The 17,115-nt window shown below is 40.5% G+C and overlaps 2 protein-coding genes across 6 annotated transcripts in view; both read right to left on the reverse strand.

Annotated features, from left to right (window-relative positions):
• Positions 1 to 49: 49 nt before the first annotated feature.
• On the reverse strand, positions 50 to 11,970 carry LOC131109950 (zinc finger protein 518A). Its single transcript, XM_058062531.2, has 3 exons — positions 11,350 to 11,970; positions 9,481 to 9,541; positions 50 to 4,968 (listed from the first exon to the last, which is right to left on the reverse strand). Exons 2-3 carry the CDS (start codon positions 9,485 to 9,487, stop codon positions 1,115 to 1,117), a joined length of 3,861 nt encoding a protein of 1,286 aa, XP_057918514.2. The 5' UTR covers positions 9,488 to 9,541; positions 11,350 to 11,970; the 3' UTR covers positions 50 to 1,114.
• Positions 11,971 to 14,275: 2,305 nt separating this feature from the next.
• LOC131109479 (rho GTPase-activating protein 23-like) overlaps positions 14,276 to 17,115 on the reverse strand; it is a 48,975-nt gene continuing 46,135 nt past the window's right edge. For 4 of the 5 annotated variants that reach the window (XM_078788871.1, XM_078788872.1, XM_058061543.2 and 1 more), the window contains 2 exons: positions 16,598 to 16,629; positions 14,276 to 16,519 (listed from right to left, as the gene is read on the reverse strand). In XM_078788871.1, coding sequence (XP_078644997.1) covers positions 15,635 to 16,519; positions 16,598 to 16,629 — 917 coding nt within the window. In that variant the 3' untranslated portion in view covers positions 14,276 to 15,634. Of the gene's footprint in view, positions 16,520 to 16,597; positions 16,630 to 16,958; positions 16,975 to 17,115 lie in introns of all 5 variants that reach the window. The other variant, XM_078788873.1, reaches the window with a different exon arrangement.

Consider the following 17,115-nt stretch of genomic DNA (forward strand, 5'->3'; position numbering starts at 1 on the left):
AGATGGTAGGCAGGGCTTAAACACTAAACTGAGTAGAGATGCTGGAGGCAGCCTCAATTAGATTTGCTCAGGAAATGTGCAAATTCTGCTATTTTTATTTAAGAAAATGTTGTAATCTATTGAGGTAATACAGAAAATACATTTAGAATACAGTTCAATGGACATATATTTTAGGTATATATTTGGTTTTTAGGACATGTATGTATATATGTATGTCATTTTTTTTAAACCATGACAAGCTCTGCCTCACCTGCCGTCATTTTTAACTGAAAAAGTCATTTTTTCAGGCTTTCAAGGATGTGTACGAACCCTGAAAATTTGTGACTAGTCACCTGCCTGTGTGTAAAAATGTAAAAAAAAAAAAAAAAAAAACCAAAACACTCCCCAAACAAACAGACACACCCACTGTCATTTTTGCATACCAGATAAACAAAATGGACAAATACTATTAATGGATTGTACAAGCAAACATTTTCTGTTCCTAAGAACAAGAACGAACAAACAAGACCCTGAGTGGTTGACAACAGAGTTTGGTATTTCATCTTTGTGGAAAAACTGCATAGAGTGTACAATTGGTTTTGTATTCAAGTACGAGTAACCGTCCCTGTAAGATGTACTTTTTGTCGCTGAAAGTGGTCTATCTGCAAAAGAATCCCATGACAAAGAAACTGTAAACTACTTATATGGCCAGTCGAGTTAAGATACGCAAACAAATATTGTATGGTAATAAAAGTATAAAGTACTTTAACAATGACTACAGTTGTGAATTTGAGCAAAATCTACAAGGCAGACCTGAGAAATGACAACAATGCCCTTTACAATTTCTTTTAGCCAGTGCTTTTTACCAAAACTTTATAAATTACAGTGTACCATATTCACAGTTGAGTGACCTGTGCATGAACGGAATCATGCTAGCACAACATCGTTTTCTTGAAAAAGCACCAATTAAATAACTTTCAAATCAAACAATTTAAGATACATGAAACAACATAGTAAAGGGTCATGAAACATACAACAGTTTTATAAGTATTAGGTTTCTCATATAGAATTTTTCGCTCATTAAAAAGGTCCATTCATTTTCTATGCCACTTGTCCAAAAGGTCATAGTAAAGTCTCAAAAAAGTTTATTCCAATCTCTCGTTGCCTCCATGAGATGTCGTTGACCATGGCCAATCCAATCTTCTTGGCTGTTGAACAGGCGACCACAGAACCAACAGTCAAACATTGCAGGTTTTTGTTTGCAACTTGAGGGTTCCACGACTTCGTACTTCTTTTTGCTTTTTTTCTTTAGCTTCAGCTTGAGAAGGAAGCGCTCTCGAACGAGACTCTCGATTGGTCTTGGATCACTGCTTCGCACCACTGCGTCACTGGTCAAGGTCTTCTGCTCTTGAGCATGAAGTTCAGAGAGTACTTTCACCGTTTTCCGCGACAGGGATACCTTTGCGACGGCGCCCCTATGTCGGTTGATGACCTTCATAATATTGGTCACTTCGGGAATGTCGGCATCCGGATGATTTAGCACCACAACAGGTTGATATCGACGAGGGCATATGATTTCCTGTCGACAACTGAAAGGGGCGAGTCTTAAGGTTCTTTCGACTGCTTTTGCTATAGGATTCCACAACACCGTTGCGTCTGTCTCAGTTTGTACGTTGTTTGTAAGTCTTCTTGCTTTATGTCCTGTTGCTGGAAGCTCATCAAATAATGTTTTTCTGCGTCTTTTCCTTTGACTTGGAGGTCGGATTGACCTTGGTGCTAAAATAGGCTTGTCTGCTTCACTTGATTTCACCCCTGCCGTCAACTCCATGGGTAAGTCCTTGACTGTGTCGTCTGTTGGATTTGGCATGGTAATGGTCTTTCTTAGACTCTCTGAGGCATTTGTTTTGTTTGACGGCATAATAAAACAAGGATTTGGGGGTGTGGTGGCCAAAAGAAAAGGTTGACAATTTGAGCTGGGGGTGCCTCTTTTAAGAAGGCTTGTTGTTGGGCTGACAATTTTAAATACAACTTTGTTTCCACGTTTTTCATTGGTTTGGCACGACTGAGTCTGTTGCTGATTGACAAGTACGCTCGACTTTGACTGAGAAATGCACCGTAGCAAAAATGCTTGGCGGCCATTATGCGAATTGCTAGGTTTATAAGCAGAGCTTACGGGCATAGCCAGAACTGATCTGGAATTCTGCGGGAGTTTAGCGTTTGCGAGTTTGAGGCCAGAGCTTCTTGTGGCCTGAACAAATGGAACTGACCTTGGAACAAAGTAACAAGTTGGTTGGGTATGACCCGATTTGTCTGAAGGGGCAGGACTTTCTGAACTTGGGCTATTAATGAGGTAATGATTTGGAGAGGCACCAACACCAGTTTGAAGAGCAGAAATCAGTCCTGTCCCTTTTTCATCAGCTCCTGCCTTCAAAGTTCCTATCATTTGTCTCTGTGGAGAAACAGTTTCACCGGTAGAACTGCTCGAGCTTGAAAACCCAGATTTCATGTAAGATACATTGATTTGAGGATTTACACAATTGGTAATTAGCTTAAAACCTGTCGTGGTCTTGAGCTGTACTGGCATGGCAAAACGATCATCGTTGCTCAAGAGCACTTGCTGCATACTGTCTTGCATTTGAACAATTTGCGGAGTAGCTTTTCTTTGTTTGGAGGAGTCATTGCATACATTTGAAGATTCAACTCTTTCCTTATTGAGTTGTTGTGAAATGATTGCATCCGAGTGTTGTTTCACAAAACTACCCAAAGCAGACAAAGTACTTTTTGTCGGAGAAGATATGGGAATGAGATCCTCCTCGATTTTAATAACGTTAAAATCTTTTAGCACCAACTCGGAGTTTTCACACTCATCTGCATCAGCTCCAAAGTCACCATCCTCAAAGGTTTCTGAAGACTCTGAAGCCAAGCTAAACCTGCCTTTGTCTGCTGTAACTTCAGAAATGCTGCCATCTTTCTGACATGTACTGAGTGAAGTACTGAGGGCTTCTTTGGAATAGTTGTGAAAAGCAAATACTTTCTGGTTAAGAGAACTTTGTGCGAGCGTGGCACTTTCTTCATGCGAAGTCAATGAGGCCATCTCTGACGGCGAAGCTAAATTAGCCGATTGTTTCTGACAGTTTTGGTTACCGCTTGGGTATGTACTCTTGATACTCACAATGCTTTCTGCAAATTGGTCAGAAAGTTCTGTAATATTGAAAGAAGAGGTATTTTTGTGTTCGTCAACAAGCTTTCCTTTTCCTGTCTGAGGAATTACTTGCTCATGTTCAGCCCCGCAAGTCTCAATATTACTGGAGGTTGGTTCATTATTCAATATTTCCTGAGTAACATTCAAAGCATCATCTGTGAACTGGCCAGCACAGGTATCAGAGCCTTGTGATCCACTTCCAGATATGGTGCAAGAGGTTGACTTTCTGTCCAACAAATGAATTTCCGAGCAAGCCATCTTGCTTTGATAATTCTGGTTGACATCATTCGACGTTCCATGTAATGAGTCATGATTTGATGCTGAAGAACCATTTGCAGAGCCGCCATCTTGTTCCCCCAAATCTTCAGTAAGCAGTGAAGTATCCACGTTGGTTTCCTCATCCTCGATCTTAACCTTAACGGTCATGATATCTTCACTTGGAATAGAAGGTCCACTTACTGGTGAAAAGGTAGAGCTATGCGATGCTGAGCTTTTACCAGTCAAGGAATGTCCCTTCTCAAAAGAGTCATCACTTTTATCAAACGCAGAATTAGTCGTTGAAGAGTCCGCACTTTCAACTGACGAATCATCTTGAGGGGAGGTGTCTTCCTTTAGTGTTGGTATTACTTTGAGAACTATATGTTTTTTCCCATCAACCATCTTAAAACCCATGACTTTGGTGGTACAGTTTGGGGGAAGGGATATTTTATTCTTGACCCTTAGAACTGTCAGTGCATTAGGATTGGTTGGAGATGCAGATCTGTCATTTTGTCGCAACATTACAGGTGTGGGTTTCTCCGCAGTAAGCGAGCCGCAATCGTCCCTTTTCCCTGGTCGAGCAACAATTCGGTGGGACACCTGCATAAATGTCTCTGGTTTCGGTGTACCATTGTGGTGTGGTAGGATCCTACTCAGACCACACAATTTTGATATCATTTGCGCCTCCTGCATTTGACAACTCTTTTTAAGCAAAGGTTTGCTGCTTGAAGAGGAATACGGGGGAGCGGCTCCATCCGGTGATGTCTTCCATTGATTTGTTCGCTCTGAGTCATTTTTGTGAGAAGCGACGGTGTGTCTTTGAAGCTGCTTCATGGTTGTCGCACGATATCCACACACTTGACAAACGAAGGGGAATGAAATTGTGTGAATTTTTAGATGCTTTTGGTGGTCCACTTCATTCAAGCTAACGTGTCTGCACTTGGAACATTTCCAGGGACTCTCGTTATGATGATGGATATGTTGGACAAATGTCCCAGCATCCACAGTTGTAAACTCACACCAGTCACAGTAAAACTGTCCATTAAGACTGTGGCACATAATGTAATGTCTAGTCAGCAACAGCAGGGAATATTGAACACCATCGCAGCAGAGCTCGCATGTGACCAAGGTATTTTTGTGCTCAATGCGATGGCGTTGAAGAGCAGCGAATTCATGTGTAACAAAGCAACACAAATCACAAGGGTAAGTGGGCAAGATTCCATTGTGGACTGCTCGGAAATGTTTAAGAAGATCGTTAGGACTGTATGTAAAATCGTCCTTGCACACTGAACAGCCAAAGCTCAAAATGTTTCCGGAAAAAACAGCCCCTTGCTGAATTTTACAATTTGCTCTTGTGGTGGAGCCATGTCTCTTGACAGAAGATCCATCTGGAGTGGTATGACTATGGAGTGATCCCTCCTTGAAATTCACAGAGTCCTTGACATCCGCTACAACTGACTTACTGTCATTTTTGGCAGAATTGTTGGGTATTTTAAGATCTTCGTCCATAGTCGTGAATTTAGAAATTTCTGCAAAAGAGAAAACAAGTTTGACATTACACATCCACATCTGAAGTATGGCAGAAGAATGATTATGTGTAAACGGTTCATCTTTTGGAAACGAAAACAAACTTACGGTATCAGTCTGAAATTGAACAGCGTTTTGGCTTGACTACTATTTTGATGAAAAATCGACGAGCTGTGAAGTGTTTGTTTACTAGCCAGCTGTGATTTGAATAAATACGGCTTAATTCCACGTTCTTCCAGTTTACTGTTTCATCTCCAGATGTCTCTTCATCCACGGAAAAACTATTGGCACATTGCTCGAATCTTTGCGATAATCAGCATGAACATCTTCTGTTTTGTGTATTCTCACATTTTTGACATTTAGGAAACGGCAGTTGAGACCAAAATGGTGACCGCCACGTACAAAATTGTATATTAGCTTTTTAAAAAAACAACAAAATAAAAGTCGGCACACTTTAAAAATGAGGCATTAACTTTAAAACAATGTTAATTATGAATGGATATAGAAGTATACAGTATGTTATATATGCTGCAGATACATAAATAGATTATTTAATCACATATTGAGTACAATTAATTTTAAACAAAAAATGTTTCACTGTGCTTTATTTTGCCAAGCATGCATCAGAATTGCCCGTCTGCCCTGTTGGCACTTTCTCTTTCGGCGTTTCCCTTCAGGGGTCGCCATAGCAAAGCAATCTCCTCCATCCAACCCCGTCTTCTGCATCTGCCTCTCTCACGCCAACTACCCTCATGTCCTCCTTCACTACATCCATAAACCTCCTCTTTGGTGTTCCTCTACGCCTCCTACCAATATATTCACTATCTCTCCTCTGGACATGTCCCAACCATCTCAGTCTGGCCTCTCTGACTTTATCTCCAAGGCCTCTAACATGTAATGTTCCTCTGATGTACTCGTTCCTGATCCTATCCATCCTGGTCACTCCCAATGTGAACCTCAGCATCCTCATCTCTGCTACCTCCAGTTCTGCTTCCTGTCTTTTCCTCAGTGGTACTGTCTCTAGACCAAACAACATGGCTGATCTCACCACAGTTTGGTTTACCTTTCCTTTCATTTTAGCTGAAACTCTTCTGACACTTTCCTCCACCCGTTCCATCCTGTCTGCATATGCTTCTTCACAATCTCCATTTTTCTGAATTGTTGACCCCAAAGTACTTAAAATTCTCCACCTTCGGTATCGCTTCTCCCTGTAACTTCACTCTTCCACCTGGGTCCCTCTCATTCACACACATATACTCCGTCTTGCTGCGGCTAATCTTCATTCCTCTCCTTTCCAGGGCATACCTACACTCTTCTAGCATCTCCTCCACCTGTTCCTTACTCTCACTGCAAATCCCAATGTCATCTGCAAACATCATAGTCCATGGAGATTCTTGTCTAACCTCATCTGTCAGCCTGTCCATCAACATAGCAAACAATAAGGGGCTCAGAGCTGATCTCTGATGCAGTCCCACCTCCACCTTCAACTCTTCTGTCGCACCTACAGCACATCTTATCGTCCTCATACATAGGCTTGGGCATCGAGCATTTATAGGAAGCGGTTCTGACATTTCGATTCTGCCGTAATCGTTCATGTTTTTACCTTCCTTTTTTTCTACGTTGGGTGATTGGCCAGCAGTATAACATCAAAAAAGAAGACGCGGCAGGAGGCCTCCTAAAAAGGAGGACTGTACAAAGAAGGATGCACCACTAACAGGATTACACCTCCAGATTCACGGTTTACGGAGAGTGCTCCGTTTATGAGGCACTACACCGGACTTCCCATCCCGCTTTTGATGGGCTACACTGGACATTTTCCAACCAATCTGGTAAAACAATAAATGTCGTGGGTCTCATGACAACATTGAAGCAGCAAACAAATGACACGTTATACCAGGGCTCTCAAACACGCGGCCCGCGGGCCAAATGTGGCCCGCAGGACACTAGTTTGAGGCCCCTGCCTTGATATAAAAGTTTAATGTTAGTGCGGCCCGCGCAAGTTTGATATGGATGCTGTATGGTATCATGTACCCAGAAAAAATTATTATGTTTGATTAATGTTCATGTTAAAGGTTAAATAACTCTTAATAGTTATCCTCCCTATCCATGTGGAAGTGGTAAGTTTTTGGCTATTTAAGTTTAAAGGAAATAACTTGAAGGCTATCGTTTAGGTCGCTAGCTCTCTAGTTTGCGAGTTAGCATGTGTCTCAAGACCCTGCTAATTTGTCTACCCACCAACTATATGTGGTTTCTTAAGTTTTTATTATTTGCCGTTTTATTATTATATTTATTTATTACTGATTGATTGATTTTCCTTATTCTTGATTTGTTTATTTATTTTTCATCTTATTTTGTGCAGAAAAATAAAAATTAAGATATTTGAGAACAGTGGAATGTTTTATCAGAGCTTTTATTGTAGAAAATCGGAACCAAAGCACTGAAAAAGTTTGTATATTTTTCTGTTTTTAATAAATGCGTTTTTTTTTTTTTTTGGAAAACCTGATGCGGTCCAGCCTTGCCCAGAACCTAGCTCCAGTGGCCCCCAGGTAAATTGAGTTTGAGACCCCTGCTATATACTGTGAACACGGTGGCCAATTCAAATCCCACCCAGCATAATGCTGTGTACTTTACCTGACGTTATCGCGAGCTTTAGCCAGCAAGTTGACTACACTTCACATTTGGTGGTACTCCATTCGCCTTACCTAAACCTGAAGTTAGTTTTTCAGGTTGGACGTTGGATATTCATCTCTCTTGCTGTTAATTTCACTTTGGCAGTTGGATATATGGCTCCGTAGCAACAGTGGTACCGCTGTTGCTATGTAGTTACCCCCCACAAATATATATATATCATTTATCTTTCTATTCATGAAATACAGTAAAAAAATGGCATATTTCAGACATAGTTGTTAGTGGTGATTAATTTGTTAAAACTGTAATTAATCTGATGAAAATGTTTAATCATTTGACAGCCCTATTTAGAATATATGGCTTTTTTAAAACAAACTCTCTTCAATCTCTTCAATAGTCATTCAGTGACTGTCCCGAGTATGGGTGGGATCTACATAGCAACAGCGCTATCACTGTTGCTAGGGAGCCATATATCCAACTGCCAACTTAAAAGTAACAGCGGCGGAGATGAATATCCAAGGCGGAAAACTAACTTCACCTTGGTAAACAAGTAAAGTGAATAGAGTAAGGCACGGTTTGGTCAACTTCCTGGCTGATGCTAGCATTAACGTCAGGTAAAGTACACAGCATTAGTTAGCTGGATATTTGAATTGGCCGCCGTATTCACAGTATAAAATATCATTTATTTACATACATAAGATCCATATCATTTATGGTTTTGGTTACATGATTGGTTGAAAGAAATCCGACGTAGTCTGTCAAAAACGGGATAAAAGTTCCGGTGTAGTGCGTCATAAACGGGGCAGTAAACTGTGAATCTGGGGGGTTTAATTCTATGAGTGGAGCATCCTTGTTTGTTTGTTTTTGTTATGTAGCTAGCTAATCACTCAACTTGGGTACAAGAAGTTAGAAAATGAATGGTTCCGGGAGAATCGAAATATCAGAACCAGTTCCAATCGATGCTTGATGCATAACCCTATAAATAAAGTCATAAATATGATTTGCCATAATAAATAAAAATTGCCTTACATGCAGCCCACCACCAGAGTTTCAGAAAATCCTAGGGCAGGGGTCTCAAACTCAATTTACTTGGGAGCCACTGGAGCTCGGGTGAGACTGGGCCGCATCAGGTTTTCCAAAAAAACAAAAAAATTTAAAAAACTTCGCTTTCGTTCCAATTTTCTACAAGAAAAGCTCTGATAAAACATTCCACTGTTCTCAAATATCTTACTTTTTATTTTTCTACACAAAATAAGATGAAAAATAAATAAACAAATCAAGAACAAAGAAAATCAATCATTCAGTAATAAATAAATAAATATAATAATAATAACAATAAAACGGCAAATAATTAAAAATTAAGAAACCACATATAGTTGGTGGGTAGACAAATTATTTTTTTTCAGATTAAAATGAACAAAGCATTATTAGAGCCCTGTAGACATGACAAAACACGACTATAGTCACATGTATACTCTTTTTATTTACAACATATTGCGCAACTGCAGGGTCTTGAGACACATGCTAACTCGCAAACTAGAGCGCTAGCGACCTAAACGGTAGCCTTCAAGTTATTTCCTTTAAACTTAAATAGCCAAAAACTTACCACTTCCACACGGATAGGGAGGATAACTATTAACAGTTATTTAACCTTTAACATGAACATTAATCAAACGTAATAATTTTTTCTGGGTACATGATACCATACAGCATCCATATCAAACTTGCGCGGGCCGCACTAACATTAAACTTTCATATCAAGGCGGGGGCCTCAAACTAGTGTCCTGCGACCGCGTGTTTGAGACCCCTGTTCTAGGGGATGAGTTGACCCCAACAAAGCCTCATGGATCTTTCCTGAGAAAAAGGGACTAAGATATTATAGTTACCTGACATAAGCAGGGGTAAACATGAACACCAAGTTGAGTTTCTCTGAGGATGACAGATTATCTGAAAGAAAGCAGAAACATCAAAGCATTCGTTGAGTTAATGGTTCTTTTCATGGGCAACAAGCAAGCAGTGCAATAGATCCCCACTCTTTGTTCCTGTTTCAATTTTGCTGAAATAGCGAAGAAATAGTTCACACTGTGACAATGTTTCCCCTGTAAATAAAGTAGTTTACAATCTTAATGTTGCCAGTCATAAATAAAACACAGAGTTGACAGTTGCAATAGTGATGAAGTTTGGAGACCCCTGCAACAGGACATTATATTTTTAATAATAATATAATATTTTTAATATTTATTATTATATTATATTTCTGATCAACCTCCATGTGCAATATCTATAAGCTGTCTAAAAGCTGTTTTCATATCTTAAGACTGCACAGGAAAGACAAGATGCGTGTGTTCAAGTCTCGATAAGGATTGTGGATGATGGACAAAATTCCAAAAAAAAGTACTGTTTTTCAGTTTTTTGTTTCTGCTTTTTTCCTGATTTTGGAGTCGCCACAGCAGATCTTTTGATCCGCATACTGATTTTGGCTTGATCATTTTATATTCCGGGTGGCCTTCCAGACAAATACCGAGTACCAAATGTAAATAAGAATAAAAGCCCAGCTTCATGGTCATGATTGCTACTATGATTGTGATAATACTGCTATCGATACTGCGATTGTCAAACACATTGGTTTCTCATCCCTTTATCCTCCCTGTCCTACAGGTAATGGTAATGGTTTTATTTCATTTGAACATGCATCAGATTACAATTGAGTGCATCCCATAATCAGTTCACAGTTCCACATGTCCAAAAGGAGTAGGAAGAAGCAAAGCTTATTAAATCCTACCCCTCCATCTGGTACTTTTACAATCAGTAACTGTTACATTTGTTCACTTCCTGCTTTCCTAATATATATATATTTTATTTTTCTCACGTACCGAAGTAGGAGGCGATATGACCATACAACAACATAATGGGTACCATGGTAACTGTCAATATAGTGATATATATAGCACATCATGACTGGTTCAAGACTCTTCATCCTTGTATTTAGCAAACATCAACTGCTTGTATTGTTACTTGAATTGGCTCATCGTTGTGCATTGTTTGAGGTCCTTACTCAATCCATTCCATAGTTTGATTCCACATACTGAAATGCTATGGCTTTTTAACATAGTCCTAGTGTTTCAAATTTAGTTCAGGTACACCCACAATAATAAAATTTTCCAGAATTAATACCACTTGAATAATAATATTATTGAAGTAATATGGCTCTGATTTATGTCAATAAATCATTGTTATCATTGTAAACACATAACTTCTGTGGTATTTCGGCAATATAAATATCAGATACAATACACTGCAAATTTGGCAAAAGCTAACATTAACAGATCAAGAAATACTTAGGATTGAATGCATGGAGATATGCTACATAGGCTCTAAAATGTAGCATATATATTATTGCATAAAAGACAGAAAAAGTTGGCAGTACTGACCATAAGAAAAGTGCATCCACTATCACAGCCTTAGCGTAGTAATGTTACTATGATCCCAATCCATGTTTACTTTTGTGGGCGACTTTGTCGGTTAAGTTTAAGGAGGAGGAGGGCGATGCATCAGTAGAATTACAAGAAGTATTAAAACAGAGAGCATATGCCAACATAGCAGTCAGTGTCCCATTTGAACAATGAACATGTTGAACGTTCTGATAATCGATTGCATGGTCTGCCTGGAGTCTATTGATCAGCGTTCCCACATACAAATGGCACCCCCACCCACGCAAAGCAATTCAAAGTTACGGAACATAGGTCATTTCTTACTAGAAACTTGATGGAAGTTCAGGCTTGGTCCAGTTGACGGCGAATACTATAAGGAGAATGTGGCGCCGGAAAAAACACTCAACAGGAACATTTGTCTTCCTTTTCTCCTCACTGTGGAACCACAGCGACGGCGGCCATGACAGTCCATCCGGGTGCTTTCGGTGCTCTTGACGCTCAAATAGAAGTGAATGAAAATGTTATAATGTCCAAAAACACAACTATTGTTCACATTAACGTTTTCCCCCGTGAAAACTGTTGGAAAAACTTTGTCTTGACAGGAAATAGAATCACACCGACGAGTCGTTAACCGGAGTGCATGAGTGGTAGGGAGACTGTGTCCTACGTCATCGATGAGCCTGTGTTTGTGTATGGGGGAAGAAGACGAAGAAGAAGCAGCAATGGCGGATGTACGCCATTTCCCTTTAAGTCCGATTTAGCTGATTCCCAGCTCCATTGTTGCTCTCTAAAGTTATCAGTGTCAAAGATTGTCTGTCACATTCGATTGCTCACTCTTTTGTTGACGTGACATAGAGGGCGACCAAACATTCTGACATGTCCTGTTATCATTGTTTCTCATTGGGCCATTACATTGACTAGCACCAGGGCAGTCTGCTGCAGCATGTGACTAATGTGGCCTTCACAGTAATCCGGAGCTGTCATCGTCCAAGGATTTTCATTGTCTAATCTGATTCGTTAGATTTTGTCCATAGCCACTAATATATATATTTTTAAACACAGAGGTAATTGAGACAAATAAACTCCTTAGGAACTTCTTCCACGTCACAGAAACAGGCTGAAACACTAATGATAGGTTTGCAACAACGGTACCTTAATTTATTTAGTGGCACTAATGTAATCAGATGACCGAGTTTGGTTTGTCCATTTTTTCAAAGTGTCCTGTTTATACAGGCACTGTAACATCTCCACCTCAATTATTAGCAGTGTGCTGTGTGCCTTCCGAAACGCTAGATGTCGCTATGGCTCCTTTCAACGCAGGTACATTTTTTTAGACGGGTTCCAAAGCTTGTTGTTTTGGGCTTGTTTGTTAAAGGGGAACAGCATGTTCATTCACAATCTTTATGTCAATCATGAACACATGAATATTATATTATTATATTAGATTATATTATTATATTAACAACAGTGGTTTTGGCCTGGTCTTCAGTATACAAATCTGGTTCTTAACGTGCAGACCTCACAGCTAGGAGACCAGGGTTCAATTCCACCCTCAGCCATCTCCGTGTGGAGTTTGCATGTTCTCCCCGTGCATGCGTGGGTTTTCTCCGGGTACTCCGGTTTCCTCCCAAATTCCAAAAACATGCTAGGTTAATTGGCCACTCCAAATTGTCCATAGGTATGAATGTGAGTGTGAATGGTTGTTTGTCTATATATGAAGGGGGCAAACACTTTTTCACACCAACGGTACAAAGAAACTACACATTACACACCGACAGTTACCAAAACATATCATTTAATATAGACACAAAGGGTAATAACACATGGCATTTTGTACAACAGTGACAAAACTGTAACACGTGCACAAAGATCCAAATAAAAGGAATACCCTCACTGAAAATAAGTTCAAATATTCTTATTTTATATTGATCACTTCTAAATGTCTCACATATTGTGCAGTAATGGTTTTTGGTATATGGTCATTTGCTTAGTTTGTTGACATTGATATAAGCATCCCTGTCTCTATTGACAACACTGTTTTATTACCATTATAAATAGTACAAAAGTAGGTTTGGCGTGTCAACATAGCTGCCTTTGCACCTCTAAAGATACAAGCCATCTTTCCTCTGCCTTGTACGCACATATAAACAGACACACACATCAAATTTGCATATTTTTTTCCTTACATGCTTAGTCCAAGAAAAGTCCAGGTTTCATCATTATCAAGGCATTCAGTTTATTTTAAAGGCATTTCATTGATGTCATCAAACACCACTGAATTTGCCCTGGAACATTTTCAATTTCACTGCAATGAATTGTAGTCTCTGCATTCGTAACGAACATGTACACATGTGATAATCAATGATTCATGAAAATTAGAATTGGAATTCAAAAGGTTTTATCACCGTCTTTGTCATCAATGAACACCGCATTGAAATTTCATAATAAGACGAAGAATATGCGTTTGCATAGTTTTCCCAGCAGGCACATGATATTGAGACTTTGATAACTTGTTGAATTATTATTGTAGGTCATAACAAACCCAACGTTGATCCAACATGGATTCACTGACGTATTTGTTGTTGGTTTCTCACCATTAAATTCTGGAGACTTTTTAACCAATGTTCCGAATTGAGCTTAACTTGCACGAGTGACTGAACCCTACACTCTTCCATAAGTGGGTCAAAAATTACCCATACTAGAATCAATGCCTTTTTATGCCAATTTTGCCATTTTGGTTAGAAATAATCACTTGTATGATATTTAGTATTATATTTAGGACCACACAGGAATGATTTCATGTTAGAAACACCTTGTCCCATGAAAAGATATAGTCAAATATTTGCAAAAAATTCAGATGTGTATTGACTTTTATGAGGTACTGTATTAACCTGTGCAACTTTAGCATTAATGGTAATAAACTGGTCCATCCCGTATTAACAACACTAACAATTGTGCAAACTTACAGTAACGACAAAGGTTGTTCATGAGCAGGCAATGATACAAACAAACAAAATGTGGTCAGACTCTACCACCTCCATCAGTTTTCATTGGAATTGGAGCGCAACAACATGTTTTTATTGTGACCCTCCAGGATAAACCATTAAATATTAGGGATGTCGCAACCAACTCACAAAACCAAACGATGCAAGAGATTGGGTCCACGAGAACAGCACAAGATGAGATTTTAACATTCACTTCAATAAAAATGTATTACTCGATAAACACACTTTTTCATTTAACTGGTCAGGTGGTTAGCGCGCAGACCTCACAGTTAGAAGACCAGGGTTCAATTCCACCCTCGGCCATCTCTGTGTGGAGTTTGCATGTTCTCCCTGTGCATGCGTGGGTTTTCTCCTGGTACTCCGGTTTCCTCCCACATTCCAAAAACATGCTAGGTTAATTGGCCACTCCAAATTGTCCATAGGTATGAATGTGAGTGTGAATGGTTGTTTGTCTATATGTGCCCTGTGATTGGCTGGCCACCAGTCCAGGGTGTACCCCGCCTCTCGCCCCAAGACAGCTGGGATAGGCTCCAGCATACCTGCAACCCGAGTGAGGATAAGCAGTATAGAAAATGGATGGATTAAATGATTATCTGACCGGAATCTTTCCATGGTGTCCCAACTCTAAAAAGAAAGTAGCCCCCCTGGGTACCCCGGTTTCCTCCCACATTCCAAAAACATGCTAGGTTAATTGGCCACTCCAAATTGTCCATAGGTATGAATGTGAGTGTGAATGGTTGTTTGTCTATATGTGCCCTGTGATTGGCTGGCCACCAGTCCAGGGTGTACCCCGCCTCTCGCCCCAAGACAGCTGGGATAGGCTCCAGCTTACCTGCAACCCTAGTGCGGATAAGCAGTATAGAAAATGGATGGATTAAATGATTATCTGACCGGAATCTTTCCATGGTGTCCCAACTAGTCGAACTAGAACTGTCCTATCGAGTCACCCAGCATGAACTGATGATGCCCTGACAATCTTTCTCCAATGTTGTGAGTCAGATTGTTACATTTGACTTTCATTTTCATGGTGGCCTTGTTGTTTGCATGTGGCCACATAGTCAAGAGATCCAGAAGATCTGGGTTCGAATCTCTGTGTGGCGTTTGGGGTGTTCTCCTGGTGGGTTTTCTACATGTCGCCCAGTTGCCTCCCACATTCAAAAAAGGATCCATAGGTATGAATGTGAGTGTGAATGGTTGTTTGTCTATATGTGCCCTGTGATTGGCTGGCCACCAGTCCAGGGTGTACCCCGCCTCTCGCCCGAAGACAGCTGGGATAGGCTCCAACACCCCTCACCGCGACCCTCGTGAGGAAAAAGCGGAAGAAATGAATGAATGAATGAATGAATGGAGAGTCTAAATTATCCATAGGTGTGAATGAGTGTGAATGGTTGTTTGAATAGATGTGCCCTGCTATAGGCTGGCCACCAGTCCAGAGTGATAGGCGCCAACATACCCCCCCCCCCATACCCTAATGACCTTAAATTAAGTGGCACAGAGAATAAATGAATGAATGTTTCTATATAAATAAGGAATTGGACGCGGCCTGCTGTGGTGGTCATTTCTCATTAAATTCATTGGCTGTTTTTACAAGTCAGTAAAAGAGCTTAAACTACCACAGTGTGACGACGCCAGGCCTTCCACTTCCACGTTTCCTCCTCAGACCCCAGGTCTGGAGATACCGGGCAGTCCCGATCCACCCACGAGTAACAAGATTCCCCCTTGTCAACACGAGGGACCGTATCTATCCGTGGTGTCGCACCATGGCTTATAATTCCATGAGGGACATATTTCCGATGACCCGATGCTTCATCATGAACTGCGATGACCTCTACCCTCTCTGGTCTCGGTTGTCTCACTTTGTCATCCCGCCAGTTCAGCTCATAGTCCAAATTCATTGATACTGCCTTAGTCCTTCCAGTTCTCCTTTTGCGAAGCGGCACCGGTTGTGGTCCCGGACTTCCTGCAGATTCCTGATACTTCAAAACCTGGTAGAGGTCAGTGAACTTTGTAGAGAGGACCCATAAAGGAAGCAGAGGTGGTTTTCCTGGGAAATCGTGAGGACTGGTGAAAGGTGCAGGTCTCGGGGGTGTCTTAGGGATGAAGAGGAAGCTGTTCGGACGACGTTGTGGTTCAAGTCTGCACCTTCTCTGATTCTTAGTAAGAGCATCCGGTCCACTTTCCGTGTCTTTACCCAATGTTGTTTCTCCTGCTTTCACCTCATTTCTATTTCCACTCATGTTTCCTTGGGTGGAAATGTGATGTTTCCTTTGGAAGATCTCTGTCTTTCTTGCAACCTCTTCTTTTCCGCTCCCTCCGCATTTGCCCACATAATCGCTGGCTTTGACAGCCTCACGCTCACAGACGTCGTCTGAACAGCTTCTAGGCGAAGGTGCAGTGGGGGGTTTTTTATGTATGCGGGTGACAGCGGACATCATGGACTCAGACAGGATGTCCCGGAGATTCAGGTCTACCACAGAGCTCATAGAAATCTGTAACCAGTTCAGGTTTTTGTCATTCAATTTGTTCATCGATGTTAAGTACGTATGATGTATGAATACATTACTTACCTTTGACTTAACTGAATCGTTGATGGTGGAGTCTGTTAAAAAGGAAAAGAGAGAGTCCCAAAAGTCAATTACTGCTTTCACTGTAAAAAGTTACAAGTGTGATACCTACAAACACACACACACACACACACACATACATAGTACATACAGCACTGCTATTGCAACCTTCCAGGAGAACTCTAGGAATTTTACAACAAACGTATTGAGTTAGTGAACATTTAACAATTTCAGTATTTCCCAGAGTTCACCTTTGAGATCTGCAACAATAGGAAGTGGTTGTACTTTGGCAGACGGTAAAGACCATAAGAAGAAACGCCAAACACAACATCAAACACAAACAAAAAGAAAGGCCTGGTCCTACCGAAGAAGCATATCCACTGTTTCAGCGAGGAAAAACACAGTGGAAGAAATTTTAAAAAGAGATATTTTAAATCACATAATCATTTCAACAACAATGGTTTAAATAAGAACAAAACATTTTTGAGTTGTTGGTTTTTTAGTCAACTACAGATTGAGTC

The sequence above is a fragment of the Doryrhamphus excisus genome, linkage group LG2, assembly GCF_037039965.1.
Source record: "Doryrhamphus excisus strain RoL-2023G ecotype Guam linkage group LG2, RoL_Dexc_Guam_v1.1, whole genome shotgun sequence".
Taxonomy (NCBI): domain Eukaryota; kingdom Metazoa; phylum Chordata; class Actinopteri; order Syngnathiformes; family Syngnathidae; genus Doryrhamphus; species Doryrhamphus excisus.